The 18,033-nt window shown below is 48.5% G+C and overlaps 1 protein-coding gene across 1 annotated transcript in view; it reads right to left on the bottom strand.

Annotated features, from left to right (window-relative positions):
- Positions 1-18,033, bottom strand: part of DSCAM (DS cell adhesion molecule) — a 738,606-nt gene that overhangs the window by 278,733 nt on the left and 441,840 nt on the right. The window contains exons 4-5 of the mRNA XM_079155833.1: positions 11,193-11,339; positions 2,794-3,072 (exon numbers count right to left, since the gene is read on the bottom strand). Of these exons, the coding sequence (XP_079011959.1) occupies positions 2,794-3,072; positions 11,193-11,339 (426 nt within the window). The remainder of the gene's footprint in view (positions 1-2,793; positions 3,073-11,192; positions 11,340-18,033) is intronic.

Raw genomic sequence — 18,033 nt, 5'->3', positions numbered from 1 at the left:
ACCAGGGCCAGCAGCACAGCTGCAAAAGGCAGGTTGACAGGCAGATATATGGCCATGACGTAGGAGTTCTTCCTCAAGAGGAGGCTCGCTGACTTGGGCAGAAATGAGCCTCCCAGCCCTGAATTCCTGTTTTCAATTTCAAAAACCCGATTCAATGTAGAAACGTTCACTGAGCATCTACCAGGTGTCAAGAATGGTTACACTTACAGTGAGACAAAGACCAGCAGTTTGTGGGGCAAACTTGCATGGTCCGTAAGATCGCCAAACACTGCTCACTCAACACTGAAGTCAGTCTTTCCTTAATTCTGTGAATTTTGCATTATCATCTGGGAATGTTTGCTCAGAGAGATTAAGTAATAAGCAAACCCACTTAACAGGGAAACAGCAAAAAAAAAAAAAAAAAAAAAAAAAAAAAAAATACAGTTTTCCATCCCAGTTCTTCCTGACTCTTCATCTCACCCCGCTGGATCTCAGGCCAGCTGGAATGGAAAGAGGGCATGTCCAAAGAAGGGTTCCTGGTTCAGTGTAGATGCCACACAAGGTCCTTGAAGGGTAACAATGGGCAAATTACCAAGGCAGTCTGGGACAGATTGCTAGGGACCTCAAAGTTCTGGAAAAATAATCAAGGGAGCTTACAAAGGCATGCAAGCCTGTGGAGCCATGGAGGGCCGGGTCCAACGGACTTTTAGGAGAACGGATTGATCCTACTGTGTTGGCCAAGCGAAACTGAGAGAGCGGGACAGTAAGGAGGCATGCTGGGTGTCTAGGGAGGCACACTGAGGATCCAGCGTGGGCAGGCAGGGACTTTGAGTCTGGCTGCAAGGCGTCAGGACAGCCCACCTCCACAACTTGGCAGGACCTGGGTGTGGGAAGGAAGGGCACCAAGAAGACCCAAGGTTCACAACTAGCATTGGGGAGGGGAAGATGTGCTAGCTGGGAAAGCCATATTGGAGGAAGAGACAGCAGAGACTTCAGGTGGCTTTTTTGCCGTGTTCTTCTGAAGAGCCAGCTCCCCACATGACATAAAATTGGGAGACGCATGTGTTGGATGCTGGGAAGGAAACTGAGGCTAACCATGTAGGTTTGGGGCTTATTTTCAGAGGGAAGGAATTCGAAGCCATAAAAATACAGGTAGCATCAAAAATAAAGAGAAGAACTGAAAGAGAAGAGGAAATGCTGTCAGTCTAGAGTAAAGACAAAACTGAGCAGCAGTGTCTCCCCGGGAAGGAGCGATGGACAGGGGGAAGAGCACAGGAGAGGCCTCTGAGCACTCTCCTGGATGCCGCAGAGGGTCACGGCGGGGACAAGCACGGCCGGAGTGTAGACCACCTGTGATACGTGCATGGTGGTGACAGTCTTGAGACGGAGAGCGACCCCGTGCTCTGCAAGTCTGCACTAAAGGAGGGGACGGTGGCTTTGGGGAGGGACCTCGACCTTGTCCAGGAAGACGGGAAGGTTGGGACACCCAGGTGTGGAGAATGAGATATTCCATGAGGGGGAGCAGTGTGAGCCTGCCGTTTGCCATTGACACACAAGAGTTTGCTGCGGGGATGAGAAAAAGTTAGATCTAGCAGGAACTGGGGTTTCTTAGGCAAAACAATGAGAAATAAGACCAGATAGGTTTTCTTGAGCTGCCTTTGATACTATCCTAAAATATAACTGTATTCAACAGACACAAGGGGCCAGGAGAGGTGTTTTAACACAACAAGATTTAGGGCCTGTGGGGTCATTTTACTGGCTCCCAAAGCCTCACTGTTGGTCCTACAGCTTCTTTGTCCGCAGCAGGGACCTGTGGCCCCTCGTCTTCCTCTGCTTTCCAGCCCCACCTACGCATGGCTGGTGCTGACTGCGGGTCGGGCTGTGGGGCACTCGTTCAGACACTTAATTCAAATGTGTCCTCTTAGGCCAGTGTGCTGCTGGGCAGTCCACGCTGACACTGTGGCCATCACCACTTGGTACTGAAGAGGCCCTTCCACAGGTAGGCTCGGTCTAAAGGAGCAATGGGGTAAGAAAACGCCTCCTGTTTCACTGTGAGATCCTAGGGGTTCGGTTTCTTTCCCTCACCTCTGAATGAAAATCGAAGAAGCCTGATGGTGGCAGGTCAGTGAACCTGCCTGGTCAGGCTCTGCATCCCAGGCTGGTCCTGCGGTCTTGGGTAATTCACTTAGATTTGGTTCTTGGTGAGTAAAATGCAGGGTGCTGGACTAGGTTAGAGTATGTGCTCTGTGGCCACAGCCCTGCTTCTAATGGACCTTCAGCACCTGCAACCTCAACAGGTTCCACCAGGCCACCGAGCCCGCCCACGGGGCTGGACTGTGTTAAGGAAGAAGACCAAACCATCTGTGACACTGAGTCCCGCCCAGTACTCGGGTAACCTGGAGTCCTATATTTCTCCCATTTAGAAAGGTAAAGAAGCATCTGGAAACAGGCCACCAATAATTACGTTGGCTTCCATGGCCTGTGCCAAAAGACAGGACAGCCTGCCTGTTTTCAGAGGGGCTGGCCAATCTGAACCCAGCAGCTGGCAAAGTCGTCTGGGCTGTGCAGCCTTCTGTGGCCTACTGACCGTCTCAAGGCAGGCACATCAGCCAGCTGTGACTTCACACCCAGGCTGTGCACCCCGGGACACTTCCTCTGAGCATCAATCTCCTCATTTGCAAAACGGGGCTCCTGCTGATGTCAGCAGGATGGGGTGAGATCAACGAAAGGCAGCGGAGAAAGGCTGGCCGTGGGCGACCACAAGAGCCCCGTCACAGCGGCCAACACCGCTCTGCCAGTTACCGTCCAACTTACGTTTCACGTACAGGCGGCCTATCACCTTAGCAGTCCCATATCGGTTGGACACTTCGCACACGTAGCTGCCTGAGTCTGAGGGGCGAGTGTTCTCAATGAGCAGCCCCGTCACCGTCTTCTGGAACCTTCCGGAGAGTTCCAGGGGCATGTTGTCCTTCAGCCAGCGGTAGTCTGGCTCCGGGTGTCCAAGCGCTTTGCAAGGCAGCTCCACGCGCTGCCCCGCCATGGCTTTGCGATGGTCAAACCCATCCAGTATGGACGGAGCCGAGTTTGCTGGGTCTGTGGAAGAGAGAAGAGCTCTTAGAGGTCGTGAAGGAGGGGGAGGCTGGCGTTCAGGACCGCGGGCTTCCTGCGGAGCTTCCATTGTGGCCATTACACTGACTACCGACACGGGTCTGTAAGATATCATACGGAGCCACACCAAAAAATGTCCATGCATACTGATGCTTCCCCTCAAACCTACCCAAGGCGAACCCTGGCCACAGATCCTGCTTGTCATGCTCCCCTCCGGAATCAGCAGGCTTCCGCAGGAACTGTCTGCTCCTTTCAAGGGGAGGACTGGCTTCTCAAACCTGCCAAGGTCTGACTTCCCCTTTCAAAGGAGCGACAGCGGTAGACAGTGGGGTACTATCAGCAAAATTCATTTCATAAAACAAAGATTTTAGCATAGTGATTGAATTTGAGCCTGTTTTATTTATCCATTTCAAAACATTTTTGCACTTTGAATTTTCATTTTCGATTAAATTGTACACGTTTGACTAATTGTACACGTTAATGTGGCCCGTGTAATATTTCAACACCTGCACACAGTATGTGCTCATTAAATCAAGCCACCACGCATCCAGCTTCCTCACTATCCCTCATTCAGGTCGGCGTTTCCGTTTCCAACGTCCGCATATGAGAGAGAATGTGAAATACTCATTTTCCTGTGTCTGGCTTATTTCGCTTAACATCATGGCCTCCAGTTCCACCCACGGGCTGCAAATGGCAGGATTCCACTCCTCTTCGTGGCTCAAGAGCCGCGTTTTCCTACCCATTTATGCACCAATGGGCAACTGGGCAGCCTGCACTCGGCCACTGTGACTCACGCGGGGGCAGACATGGAGGCGTGGGGCTTCTTTGGTGGGCTGGCTGCGCTTCCTCTGGGCTTACAGCCAGCAGTGGGAGATGGCTCACCCATAGGACTACCTGCAGACCCTCCTCGCTGCTTCCATGGGCTCCACTAATGCCCACCCGCCAGTGCCGGAGAGCCTTCCTCAAATATATTCCCAACTATTCATCTGGCAAAGGGTTCATATATCTATATTTATGTCAATACATGTTGATGTATTCATCTCTAAAGTACTTGAGAAACTTAATAAAAGTAAAGTAGGCAAATGATCTGAATAAACACTTATAAAGAAGGAATCCAATCGGTGAAAAGAAAAGAAAAGCTGCCTGCCATCCACAGCCACCAGTGACACCCAAATCAGAACCACGTGAGACAGCGCTCTCCCCGCTGGAGTGGTGGCCACTCTCAAAAAACAAACAAACAAACAAACAAAAACATTTTAACCGCAAATCTAGGACCAGTACAGAGAGGGCATTGGGGCCAGGCAGGGGGCCAGGCCAGGCAGGGGATGCCGCCCCCACAGAGGCACCTACGTTCCACTGGGCAGGTGGGCACGGGGGCAGGCAGGGCATAGGTGACCAAGTGGAGGCCCTGCTGCCTGGGGCACGTGGAGAGAGGGTGTCATGCATGTGGACGGGGAGAGGACTGGGCGCGTGTGAAGCGTGCTCTTCAGGGACTGTGCAGGGCCTCTGGTGAGAGGAGGCATGGCCACCGGCACAGGTGGCAAGAAGCCACGTTCACAGGAAGCAGCCTCTTCATGGCCCTCTCAGGCGCCCACTGCCAGGAGGAAGAGGGTCAGTTCCTCCTGAGAACCGGGCTGGTGGGACCCTTCAGCAGCGCTGGGCCTTCTAAACTGTGCTCTCAGGGCAGATCTTCCCACTGGCAAAGAGTGTGAGTTACAGCCCTGAGTGCGTCGTGCACGCCTGGCACAACACCCAGTCTGCCCTCTGGGTTCCTCCTGCTTGCAACATGCGCTAGACCGTGTGCAGGAGCAGCCAGGCGGGTCTCTGTATCCAGGTCCTGGAAGGAACTCTGTGCTCTTAGACCAACATCTTGTGTCCTCACGCTGGCTCTGGGACGTGCATTCTGCTCTCCGGTGTCCTTGGGTTCCTCCTGTAGGTGAGGACATGCAAAACACACCCTTGTGCATCTGGCCAGGTGGGCCAGGCATAATGTTTTGAAGGTTTGTCCACGTTGCTTTCCTTTGTAAGACTGAGTCACATACTGTGTGCACGTGCGTGTGTATGTCCGTGTGTGCGCACATCTGTGCATGTGTGTGCGTCTGTGCACTGATGGACACGTAGGTTGTTTCCAGATCCTGGCTGTAGTGAACAATGCTGTGGTGACCCCGGAGCACTGACCACTTTGTGAGATACCGACTTCATTTCCAGAGCCCGTAAGCCCAGAGCCTGATCGCGGGACCATGGGCCGAGTACAAGTTCCAGCTTCTCAGGATGGATAACCTGAAGATCTAACTTACAGCACAGTGACTGTGGTTGATGATACTGGATTGTACGTACGACATCTGCAAAGAGAACAGACCTCAAATGTTCTCAGCACACACTGGCCCAGGACCCTGTGAGGAAACGTGACAGGCAGGTTCTTTAGCCTGACTGTGGTAACCATTTCACAAACATATCTATGTGGATGCATGTGTATAGGTATAGATGAGTCTATATATATACACACGCGCGCACGCGCGCGTGTGTGTAATATCTCACTCCATGTGTAGAAATATTACATATACACATAAATACATACAAAGTTTGTCAGGTCTACATAAATAAAGCTGAAAGATAGAACCTCTAGTTGATGAGATGCATGAGGAGAACGACATGTAGAAAATGATACTTTAAGGCAGGTCACACAGCTGACAATAGTCTTTGTGCCTTTTTTCCTTTCTTTTTCCACCACATGGAAAATAGATGTAGAGGCTGGAGCTCCAGCAGCTACCCTGGACGATGAATAGCTGTGAGAATGGAACCCTCACATGAGAGTGATGATCGGAAAGACAAAAGCCTAGTTCTGGTGACTTCAGAGTTGCGAACCAGCTTCTCTTACGTGTGGGAGAAGCAAGCGTCTGTGTTCAACATAGTAGCAGTGAAATCATCTGGAAAGATCTTGTGAAAAGGCTGTGATTCCACTGTCGGCCACGCAGGGCAGCCCGCAGGTGTGACTGGAACCAATGAACAGGTTCAGCGAGGTGTCCTGTGCCGTGACCTTGTGTCTCTGGTCCCTGGAGACCATCCACTGCCAGCCTGCGCCTTCTTCCGCTTCACTGGTAAGGAGATTGTGACGGACAGGAACGGGGGCCTGGAGGAGCCCCACAGGCTGCGCTGAGGTTCTGGACCCCACCTCCTGCTGCGGAGTGCCCACGTCCCACGCTGCCAGCCACGCACATGCTTGGTGGGGGGCTCCTGGGGATCGGCCCACAGTGCTCCAGTGTCGGAGGCAGCCCCCATGCCCACATGCCTGCCAGGCCTCAGGCCTCTTCCACCTCTGTCTCTGTCTGTGGGGAATTAGACTCTGCAAAGTGTGGCCTGCACACCCCAGGGGGTACTGTGACCTGGGAAAAAGGAGAATGTCCCCCAAGCCCACTGCAAAATGACCTCAGATGTTCTTGACCGTTTGTGACTTCTTTTTCTCTCTCTTTTTTTTTGTACTGGGGATGGGACCCAGGGTACTCCACCACCGAGCACATCCTTAACTCTTTTTTTTTTATTTTGAGACAGGGCTGTGCAAAGTTGCTGAAGCTGGGCTTGAACTTGAGATCCTCCTGTCTCGGCTTCCTAAGAGGCTGCCTGTGTGATCTTACTACCTCTTAGTAATTGACTTCGGGACTATAAATACCATGGGGACATTGTTTGGTGAATAGAAATTATATCTGAGGCAGAAGTGTTGCTTGAGTAAGACTTTCTAATGTCATTTCCGAAAACTGCCTTAATTTGTTTAAGAAATGTGAGGATATGGTGTCAGCCCTTGCTCTTGAAAACCCAGATCTCAGTTACACTACGCTGGAAGAGTGTATTCTGAAAAATTAAAAAAAGCTGTCACTCTGCTCAGTAGTCAATGGGATTAGGATTGGAGAAAGTGACACGAAAAGGGTGTCCCCTGGGCAGGGGTGGCCAAGAGACAACACACCAGCATGTACTTGATTATCTTGCAGAAAAACCCCCAAATCTCAGGAAACAAAATGTACTCATTTTAATCCTAGTCATAAAAAACTAATAGCAATAATTGTACTTAAAACTTTTTATTCCCACTCAAACTTTATTTTATACTGTTTTGAACCCAGGGATGCTTTACTACTGAGCTACAACCAAGTCCTTTTTATTTTTTATTTTGAGGCAGGTTCTTAAGTTGCTGAGGCTGGCCTCAAACTTGCAATCCTCCTGCCTCAGCCTCCTGAGTAGCTATAATGACAGGCACGCACCTTATACACAGCTAAAACTATTAGTTGAAGATTTTCAAATATGTCCCTTAAGATAGCACTGCATAATTCTGACGAATTCTTAAAAAGAATGGTTGGGATAATTGGATCCACATCAAAAAGCAGAAATAGAGTCTTATATCATACAACCCATAGAAATTAACCCAAATGAATCATAGGCCTAAATATAAATGTAGAAATGGTAACAATTTTAGAAGATAGGAAGAAATCTTTGTGCCCTTGGGTTATGGCATAAGAGCAAATTTTGAGACAAAAATTGATATATTAAACTTCACCAAAATTGAGAATTTTGGCACTTTCAAAAACACCTTTAAGAAAATGAAATGAGAAACTACTAAGAGAATATAAAATCATATTTCTAATAAAGGACTTGTATCCAAAAACTCAAAGAATCATTTTGTCTCTATAATAATATACCCAATCAAAAAATGGATAAAATATTAGATATTTCACTGAAGATGAGTACAAATGATGAATAAATTCATGAAACGATGTTCTACATCAGTAGCCATTAGGTCAATGCAGATTAAACTCACATTGAGATCCCACCTTGCACCTGCTAGAAAGTCTATTATCAAAAAGACCAAGGAGTCAGCATGATGGCACAGTCCTGTAATCCCAGTGGCTCAGGAGGCTGAGGCAGGAGGATCTCAAGTTTGAGGCCAGCCTCAGCAATTTAGCAAGACCCTTTCTCAAATTTTTTTATAAAACAAGGACTGGGGATGTGGCTCAATGGTTAAGTGCTCCTGGGTTTAATTCCTGAGTGCTCAAATGATCTTTCTTCTTATCCTTCACAGTTCACGAGTCTTAACATACATTGTTTGCCGAGCCCCCAGGGCCATTTCCCAGGTGAAGGTGTGTCATTTCAATGTGTGGTAACTATGAACCCCTCAATTAAAGGAATCCCCCTGGATTCATGCTCTATTGTGTGGCTTTCTAAGAGTCCGATTACACCTACAGCTCATCGTCTTCACCTGGAGTCTGCCTGTTTTCCTCTATTCTTTTCCGTTTCCTTTTCTACCTGTGTTTTCTTCCTAGTTTTTATCTCCCATATTATGCTTTCTCTCATGTGTTCTCTGGTGGGTTCCTTCAAATTTAATTTTCATTTTATCACATTCCATTTTTTTCTCTTTCCTAAATTAAGTCCTTGCTTCTTTACCAAGCTCTTCTTATTGGGCCACTTTATTACAGAGTTATTTACCTTCTAATTTATGCTACTTCGAGACCTGAATCATTTTCAAACAATAAGCTGAATTTCCTAATGATTTAGGGCCACATTTTAGTTTTGTCTCATTGTCAAAAACTCGTTTTGCTCAATTTCCTCTTTTCCTTGGGACGAGGTCATGGGCTGAATCTTTTTCCTGGTCTGTGAGGAGAGGGTTTGCTGGTTCTCTGGGAGAATCTTGCAGACAGCAGGCATCTTTCCCAGATTTTCCTCTGCCATTATCATAAAGGGATGAAAATGGAGCCATGTCTTGGCTTTTAGCGGAGAATTTCTGCCTGGGGTCCACCTGATCGAGAGGCAGCCGCAGCCATCCTGGGCACCGCGCTGCCTGGTTCCGCTGGGCCGCCCTGCACTCCAGGCATCCCACGGCGGCTCCACGGGCTTCCGGAATCCAGCAGTTTCCCTGCAGGAGCGTCTGCCCTCTAGGAAGGTCGCTTGAGGTGCTCAGGTCCTCCTGCCCTCCGCGGCAACGACCGCGTGATTGCTGCCGGCAGGGCCCAGGCCGCTGTGGTCCCGATGGGCTGCGGCCTTCCACCTCCGCCCTCCAGAGGCCCGGCTGCTGGTCCGTCCACACCACCCAAGTTTCAGAGTTTCCGCGAATGCACATCACCTGGTGGCGCTGACAAGTCGCTGTGTTGTTTGGTTCAGGAGAAGCCGGGGTCCTTCGTCCTTGGTACTAACGTGCCCCATGTGCTGAAGCACATCCAAGGCCCACTGAGAAGGAGGCTCCGGCTGTCCGGCTGCCCCGCGGGGTGCAGCGCGCGGCAGGCCAGCCCCACCCAGGGCTGCTGCCTCCACTTAACCCTGGCAGCTTCCTCACAAACCGGCTTCATTAACATTTCTGCAACAACGACAAAATGGTATTGCCACATACACTGACTTGGGAGCCTCTCTGGGACGTGGGGCTCTGTGGACCCCTCCTCTCCTGGTCACCGCCCCCTCCCTGTCCTGCACCTGCACCTTCAGCCCCACGTGCTTTCCCTTCTGCAGGTGCCTGCCCTCTGGCGCCCTCTGCTGGATTCCCTCTGACCTCCTGGGCTCTGTCCTCTCAGACGCTCACCCTCTGCCATCTCAGGGACTCCCTGGCCTCCATGGTCACCCAATACATAAGACTACTGCTGTCAATTTTTGAAAAATGGAATCACTCCCAAACTAAACACCAATTGGGATTAAGAAAAGTAAATTTGCCTTTCCAACCCAAAGAGCTGAATATGAGAATGGGTGGGTGCTTCCTGACTTAGAGTGGAAATAAAGGTCGCCTGAAGGACGAGGATGCTCTCCCAGATGGTCCTCCCCAGTTTGTCTTCTGGATGGAGAAATGCAAATTTGTGTGCTTTGCTAACCCTGGATCCATCTTATGTCAAGCTCACCCCCCTGGAATGCTTCTCTTTCTGGTCTCATCATTGTATTAGGAATCTCCACTCCAATGCAACAAGACCTTCTCTAGCATGTTCTGAACCAGCAGCACACTGTGGTGTCACGGAAGCCAGCACAGACTACATGGCAGGCGCCATTCATTTTCTAATTCATCCTTCCAAACAAGACGCAGTAAGTATAAAACAAGGGAGGAATTAACAACCAATGGAAAAAGAACAAGAATAAAATATTTGCAAATTCAGAAGAAAAATCATTTAATGCTGGCGTGTATTTGTGCTGAACCTTGACGGACAGGTGATCTCTGGCTACTGTGAGGATACGAGAGGGAAGAGGAATCCCAGCGGGTGTTATTGAGGACGAGAGCGGGTGTGGGTGCATCGCTGCTTTAAATTCACCCACTGGCTACTGACGTCCCATCCCTTCTTCCCCATAAAGCATCACTGCAAATGAACACGACCCTCAAGGATGGAGAGCAAACAACCTGACCCAACTCCACCTGCCACCTCTGGGGCACTCGCCACGGGCCGCCATCTTACCCTCTTAGGTGTAAAGACAGAGGTCTGGCAGTCTGGATTTCATTTTCTGATACTGAGACGTGAACTTTGCACTCCTAAGCCTCCCTCTCAGCGCCAGGGCACCAGGCTGAGAATGCAGTGCTTATCGCAGACAAGCCAATGCAATCCGATTGGGACGATCTTGTGCGACGTCGCTATTTTCTCAAGGTACACTTCCCATGAAGGCAGTGCACGGGGGCATGAGCACAGGAGCAGAATTGGTTCAGACCCCCTTCTCTCGGGAATGATCCCAGGAGGAGAAGGGAGAATGCAATGACCCCTTTAACTTCAGGGGACAGCGATTTCTCCAATAGGGATACCATGCTCCATATGACCGGCTCCTCACCCCAGGCTGTCTGATGGGAGCAGAGTGGTGCTGTTTCTAACTGTCAGTGACAAAACATACAAATACCGAGGGCAAGGGAGTGTTGTTTTCAAAACAGAAATCTCAGGTCAGAGCAACTGAGAGTTTCTCAGAACGTGAAATGATTCCACCTGGAATAGCTAGATGTATATGACATCACGCTAATACTGGTTCAGGAGACTTTTAGCATTGCTGAAATATTTGGGGGGAAATACTGAAGGTTTGGTTTTAGTTGCAAGGTCCCCAGCTTCAGCTGTGCCGTCTCAGGGTGCTGGGGAAGGAGAGGCGGGAGAAGCCCGGTCTTGAGGAGCGTTCACCTGATACAAAGAGGCGTGCACTGTTGCTCTGCCTGGTCTCCCCAGTGTATCTGTGCCGCGTGACGCAGCGGTAGTTATACAGTCCATCTTCATTCTGTACATCTTTAATATACAAGGCTCCCGTGGATGTGATGAGAAATCTAGATCCTGGAAGACAGAAGAGGGTGGGCTGGTTAAAATGGGGCGGAAGCAAAGCAACCCATCAACAAAGGCCTCCACCATTTCTTTTCACCTGAGAAACTTTGCAAAGCAAGGCAGGGATGTGGGTGTTGGGAAAAGTCCACTTCATTTGCTTTCAAACTGGTCTGTACTGGGAGATTTTCATTAATATACTCACAATAAATGGCAAGTCGAAGTCCCTGAACTCATGTTCTAGGTAATGCATCTATCTCTCAGCAACTAGCTGGCATACGCTGGTGAGCAGCTAACATGGCTGGTTGTCTTGGATCATCAGTTTCTCTTACAATGCAACAAGTTAGGGAAACAGTAAACTTCTATTGCAGACTTGTCCCTCAGGAAAGTCTACATTTCTACCTCTGCTTGAATATGTTAATAAAAGCACCAAGGTGTTAGACTATCAAGTGGTAAAATGTCCCACACATTTCCCAGGAACACTCCCTCATAGAAATCAATATTCATTGCTCTCTTCTAAGACAAAGGTCATCTCTTCCTGCAATGAGCATTTTAGAGTGTTTTGATATTTTTCAGTCATTGATTTTTAAAGTGATTGCTCAAATAATTGACGATGAATATTTTCATCTTAGGGAGGAAATTTGCTGCTCAGCTAGCTCTCCTTCAGTCAACCCAGGACACGGTGTCCTTGGTGGGACCTGTCATGTTCACCTGCGTACGTCCATTTATATGGAAATGGCCAACTCGAGAGCAAACATCAGTGCTGGTTTAAGAAAGACTAGGACATTGTTTCTTTTTTTGAAAATATAAATTTCTAAAGATAATTCCCACTGTTCAATTATTATTAGATGATAAAAATATTGAGGCACTAAAGTAGCCCTCAGAGTGAGCCCTGTCCCCTCCAGGTGGGTGGCCTAGTATCCTACTGGCACTTAGACTCTGTTATAGAATATTTCTGCGTGTGACATAATTCCACTGAAGGTAATATAATTTCTCTCTTTAGGAAAAGACTAAAATGCTAAAAATAATCGTCGTCTTATATTTTTTGTTACTCTTAGGGTCAACTGAAACTTGCTGAGGTTTATTCAGGTTAGAACTGCGAGATGCCTTGACTTCATTGCTCTTGGGTCCTGAACATTCCAGTTGCAAGCGTAATTACCACAGCCCTTGGTCCTTCTTGCAAAGACTCTACCCACAGGTCCATCACGCAGGTAAAAATGACTTACGATTTCATACGTGAGACAAAGGCAATTCGAGAGAACATGGATGTGAACAAGACCTTAAAAACAAACACTGACCGAGCAAAGCTTTTCAAAAAAACTCTAATTATGAAAGTAGTAAAAAATATCTTGAAAGTAATATTTAAATTTTAGACTATCCTATGGAGCTACTTATTTTAGAAGAACTAAAAAAATCTGCTAATGCTGCCTATTCTAGCTAATTTTGTTTTATCCTCCTCCCCTAAAAAGTAACCAAAAATACCTTTTGTTACCCGTCATGTGTCCTCACACTCTGGGAGCATCCTACCTTACATATCACGGGGAGTAGGCACGTTCCCCGGTTCGGTGCGTTTGCATACTTATGCAATGCTCTGATGACAGGTCCTTTAAAGCGACACGGGAGACGGAGGGCCCAGGGAGAGGACGAGGGCCATCCCCCTCACTTCCCTAGCTTAGAGCATCTCCATGAGGATTGACAGGCCTCCGTGGTGGCATTGTCAGAAGGGCTGCCTGGGTCAGTGGCAGCACGCAGTCATCCCCGTGCGGACCCTGACCGGGCTCTATTCTCTAGGCACGCTCAGTGGGGTCCCTTTGCTCCCTCAAGCCGAGCTCCCTCTGCTCACTCCCTCAGCAGGCTGCCAGACTCTGAAGTCATTTCAGGAGAACGCAAACCTCCCAGGGTCCTAAACGTGCCCGAGACGTTCACAGCATCGAGGAGTCGACCAGTTCCCGTACTTACTTTGATAGTCCTCATCCTTCATTGAAACCTATCTTGAAACTGATCGACATCTTAAAACACAAAATAAGGTGGAAGAGTAGAAGGCTGTAACGATGAGAGGGCTTAGAGGTTCACGGCCCTGGGGCTGGGTCGTGGCTGGTGGTAGAGCACTCGCCTAGCATGTGCCAGGCACTGGGTTCGACCCTCAGCACCACAAAAATAAATAAATAAATAAATAAATAAAAGAAAGGTATTGTGTCCAACTACAAATAAAGCATATTTTTAAAAAATGGGTTTGAATGACTCTTAAAAGATGAAAAAAGAAGTCCACAGTCCTGTGTACAGCCCTGACTCCAGAGCTGGGCTGCATTCTCTGGAGATGACAAGGGCACAGTGAGCTCTTGAGCACCATGTGATGTGGCTGTGTGGTGACAAGGAGTCATGTTCCCTGCTCCCCAGCCTCCCAATGCCCCCGCATGGCCTTGCATCTCCAGAAGCTTCTGAGTCACATGGGATAGAAGATGGTTTGCTCACCACATACTTAAGTGGGATTAAAGAATATGCTTCCCTTAAGACAAATGATTGGTATCAACAAAATGCAAATGCACAAACTCTCTCTCTCTCTCTCTGAGATACACACACACACACACACACACACACAGACCTTCATTACTCAGAACTCTGAAACTGTCTGGTGACACAAATATGTGAAACCAGAATTTCAAGGGTACTTTATTTTCTTTGGAAAATCATTAGCTTTCTTGATGAAAACATTTCCAAGCTCTGGTTCATATTTTTGTCTTATTCAACAGTCTACAAAACAGAGCCAATTCCACAACTGGAAATGATGTGTGGATTGATATCACGGTCAGAACACTGCAGTGACTTAAGCTGCTAGTTATTGGTAGGTGTCTCAGAAGTAGTTCTGACTTCCCAAGACAACTGGATGGTCCCCCAGCCCCAGACATTTGAGTCCCAGGCCTGTCTCTAATGACTTCCCTGCTTCCCACTTGCTGTCAGGTTGTTAACAGTCATTTCTATCTGCTAGCAACACCCAGTCCACACACTTCTGACCTGAAGGCTTCAGTGGACTAAGTTGAAAAGAAGTGTACCAAACTGGCTAGGACTTGCCTCAACTAAAAGTAAATGGGTTATGGGTGAGTGCTAGGGTGTCTCTCCAAAGTCAGGTGACATGAGCTTTATGTTGCCACCACTAAAATAAGTACTGGGTGGTGCCAGGCCAGCCAACCTGGCAAAGCTCAGCTTTGGGCTAGTGAGGTATTTCTACCTAGAGACACAGAGAAAATGGATATCTGCACAGATGAAATGGTGCAGAAATACGTAGGGAGAGTCCTGCAGCCGCTCGCCTCCCTATTGTGGTGCTGAGCAGTGAAGAGCTCACAGGCAACAGCTTCTAACGTGGAGGCACAATATCTTTGTGAGTCTTTGTCCAATTACATCAAAGGAGGAGGCTAAAATCACACCAATTCTAGAAATCTGCTTTGCTAAACTATTGGTGGTCTAAGCAGAAAACCTCAATTTCAAGATCTGAGCTGCAGAAAACAGGTGTGTATGACCTCCAGAAAGAGACATGTGGGAGGGATTCTAGAAGGTTCCATGTGGGCAGGAAAGCAGCCCAGTGGTGTGCCTTGTCACTGGTACCAGTGTGCTGAGCTCCAGAAATGCAAAATGTCAGGAGATATAGCCCTGCCTTCAGGGAGCTTGCAATCTAAAATGCCTTGAGTCTTAAAGTAAGGGGTAGGCCAACAAGGTGACCAAGGAAGGATGAGAAGAAGAAGCTGGAACATAGTTAGGCACTGCCCTGGTTCACCTGCAAGGGGCCACACCAATGCCAGGGGAATAAAGCGAGTATGTGTCCCCAAACCTGTGTTCCTCCTTGGGTATCACTTTGATTAATGTAATTAACTTCATGCATTATTCATTCATTATTAATTTGTTAAAATTCTCAGCTAATTTTTTCCATGTTCTTATACAAAATCAAATTAAAAGGTCTTCCATGGTACCAAGTGGACCAACTTGGTACCTACTTTAAGAGATTCCTCAGTGTGAGAGAAAACCTGGGCTTTAGAATCCAGTGGGTCTGAACCCTGAGGACTTCAGGGTCACTTGCCACCAATATGACCTCAGCCATGATATTCAACTCCAAATGCTAATTGGTTCATCTATGAAAGAGAGCCAATGACAAACATCCTCTTTGTTTCACTGTTGAGGATCAGATTAATGTGAGGTGGTCACCTCTTGGAGAGTCATGTATTCAGTGCCCAGCAGAGTGACGAAAGCCCATAATAATACATCATGCACTTCAAAATAACTCATAGTAACTTCTAAGAGCTCACCACAAAAGAAGGGTAAGGGAGAGGCTTCATATGGATTAGCTAGATTTCATCATTTCACATACAATCAATTCTACCCCATAAATAAATATCATTATAAATTATGGATTTAACATAATAGTATTAAAAAAATGAAGTGAACAAAAATGAAAGCAGTGTCTACAAAAGTAATCATAATGCTGGTTACTCTGCTGATGGATGATCTAGGTCAATCCACAGGTGTGCTGATATGGCCTCACAGACACCAGCCTGCCTGAGCCAGACACAGAAGAGCCCACTGACATACACATAGTAGGGCTCACTTTTAACAGTTTATTTCTTTACTTACAAGAGGCAACATTATATATCAGAGGAGCATCTGAGTGGAGATGACATGGACGAAATTTACATCACAACTGTCGCTTGTGGCTAGGGGTGTAGCTCAGTGATAGGGAGCTTGCCTAGCAGGCCCGAGGCCAGGAGTCAAATCCCCAGCATCACCCGTCCAGGCTGTGATAACTGATATAAAAAGATAAAAAAGATACCCAAGGAACATCTTGGTGTATCTCAGTGAGAGGCTGTGGGAGAAGGCCACCAAGACATTTATTATGCATTGAATGTTTGCGATTGCCCCAAATCCATATGGAGAAGCCCTAATATCCAATGTGGTATTAGGCAGTGGACCTCTGGGAGGTAATCAGGTTGGGGTCATAGGGTCGTGAGGGTGGGGCCCCAATAATGGGGTTAGTGCCCTTATAAGAAGAAGATGAGAGACCTGAGCTCTTTCCCTCTCTGCTACATGAGGATACAGAGAGAAGAAGTCATGTGCCTGCTGGAGGGGGGTCCTCACTGAGATCCACACCCATCAGCATCTTGATAGTGAGCTTGCACCTCTGGAGCTGTGACATAAACCGTTTATTTCTGTTCTTTGAGCCACCAGTTCATCTTATTTTGTTACAGCAGCCTGCACTGACCGAGACGTGGTCTTCGGAACGCTTGTGCAGTGAAGGGCTATGCACAGATTCAGGAACACTCTCCAACACCATCACCATGTTGTTGAGTCAGTCCTGCCTGGCCCATCCAGTAGCATCTGAACCTATGATGCACATCCCAAGTTCTCCTCCTCCTCCTCAGACTTCATCCCTCGCCCCAACCTCCACAATACACCCGACTCCATCCCTTGCATCCTCTGCTCGCATGACCCTTTCTTCAGAATGGCAGCCTCCACCAGCCAGCGCCCACGCCTGTCCCTCCATAGTCTGCTCTCTCCTCAGTACACACAGTCACTGTCATGCCAAAGAGCCACCCCTCAGATCTCCAGGGTCCCGCTGGGCCAGATCACGTGAGGTGCCTGCCACGCTCTGAGCTCTGACTCACCTCCACAGCCTCTCTCCCTTCTCCCAGCATGCCCAGCCACACACCCTCCTGTAACTGCTTTCCCTGGAGGTGCCAAGCCCAGCCTCTACCCGGCTGCCGCCACCTTGTCGTTGCAGCCTCAGCTCCTCAGCTAGATTTGTAGTAATGGTAGCCCACGTTAGGCAGATCCATGGTCACTCCTTTCCAGGACTTGGTTTTGCTACCTTGTGACATGGAGTGACCTCTCAGGTCCACATGAGGCTGATCTCCCTGTCTCTCCCCACCCAGAGCAGCGAGGCTTTCCTTGGCCTCGTCTCCATCACACAGAAGAACACCTGGCCGTGCTAGCCAAAGGGTCTACGCAGGTGGGTGGATGAAACGGTCTCTCTTGCTTGTACTCAAAACCCCTTTTCTGAGATTTGGGTGCACAGAAAGTAAGTGAGCGTGTCTTTCAGAGCTGAACACGCCGCTTCCTCGCGCATGCTACCTAGAAGAGGGTTCCCCTCCAGGACCGACTTGACTGCGCTGTGGCATGAAAACAAACCCGTTTCAAGGCACAGATGTTAATTAGTTCCCTTTGCCCTCTGGCCTTTGGCTTCCCTGCCAGGGTAGACCTTCAACAGGGCTGCACTATTTCCCAAAAGGTTTTGAAAGTGTACCCGACTTTTCCCTTGGGACTATTTCCTAGGCCTTGTTTCCCCTCCTGCCATTGGAACTGAACTAATAGTAATTAAAAGAGCAGAGGCCCTGCTGATGAGATGCCAGGGGGCAGGGCACGCAGCAGTCGACCTTATCAGCCAGGCCTGCGCCTCCCAGGGCCGTCACTGCCCGTTCACAGCAGCGTCCAGAAAGTTAGAGGGCTGTGAGATCCGAATTCAGGATCTGAGAACCTGTGGCATCAGAAATGAGATGAGTCTGAAAATGAAGAGCTCACATGTTCCCCCTGGAAAGTTAAATTAGCATTCACTAAAATTGAAGTGTGAAAAGAAAGCAACCTGTCTGCCATGACTTTAAAGTCATCAATTTCTGCTGATGGCGAAGTGGGTTAGAATTTGCCTCATGCCTGGGTTCGGAGAGACTTC

The sequence above is a fragment of the Sciurus vulgaris genome, assembly GCF_902686455.1.
Source record: "Sciurus vulgaris genome assembly, chromosome: 10".
In the NCBI taxonomy this organism is placed as follows: Eukaryota; Metazoa; Chordata; class Mammalia; order Rodentia; family Sciuridae; genus Sciurus; species Sciurus vulgaris.
Note: the sequence above shows the minus strand (reverse complement) of the source record. Positions and strands in the feature narration are given on the sequence as shown.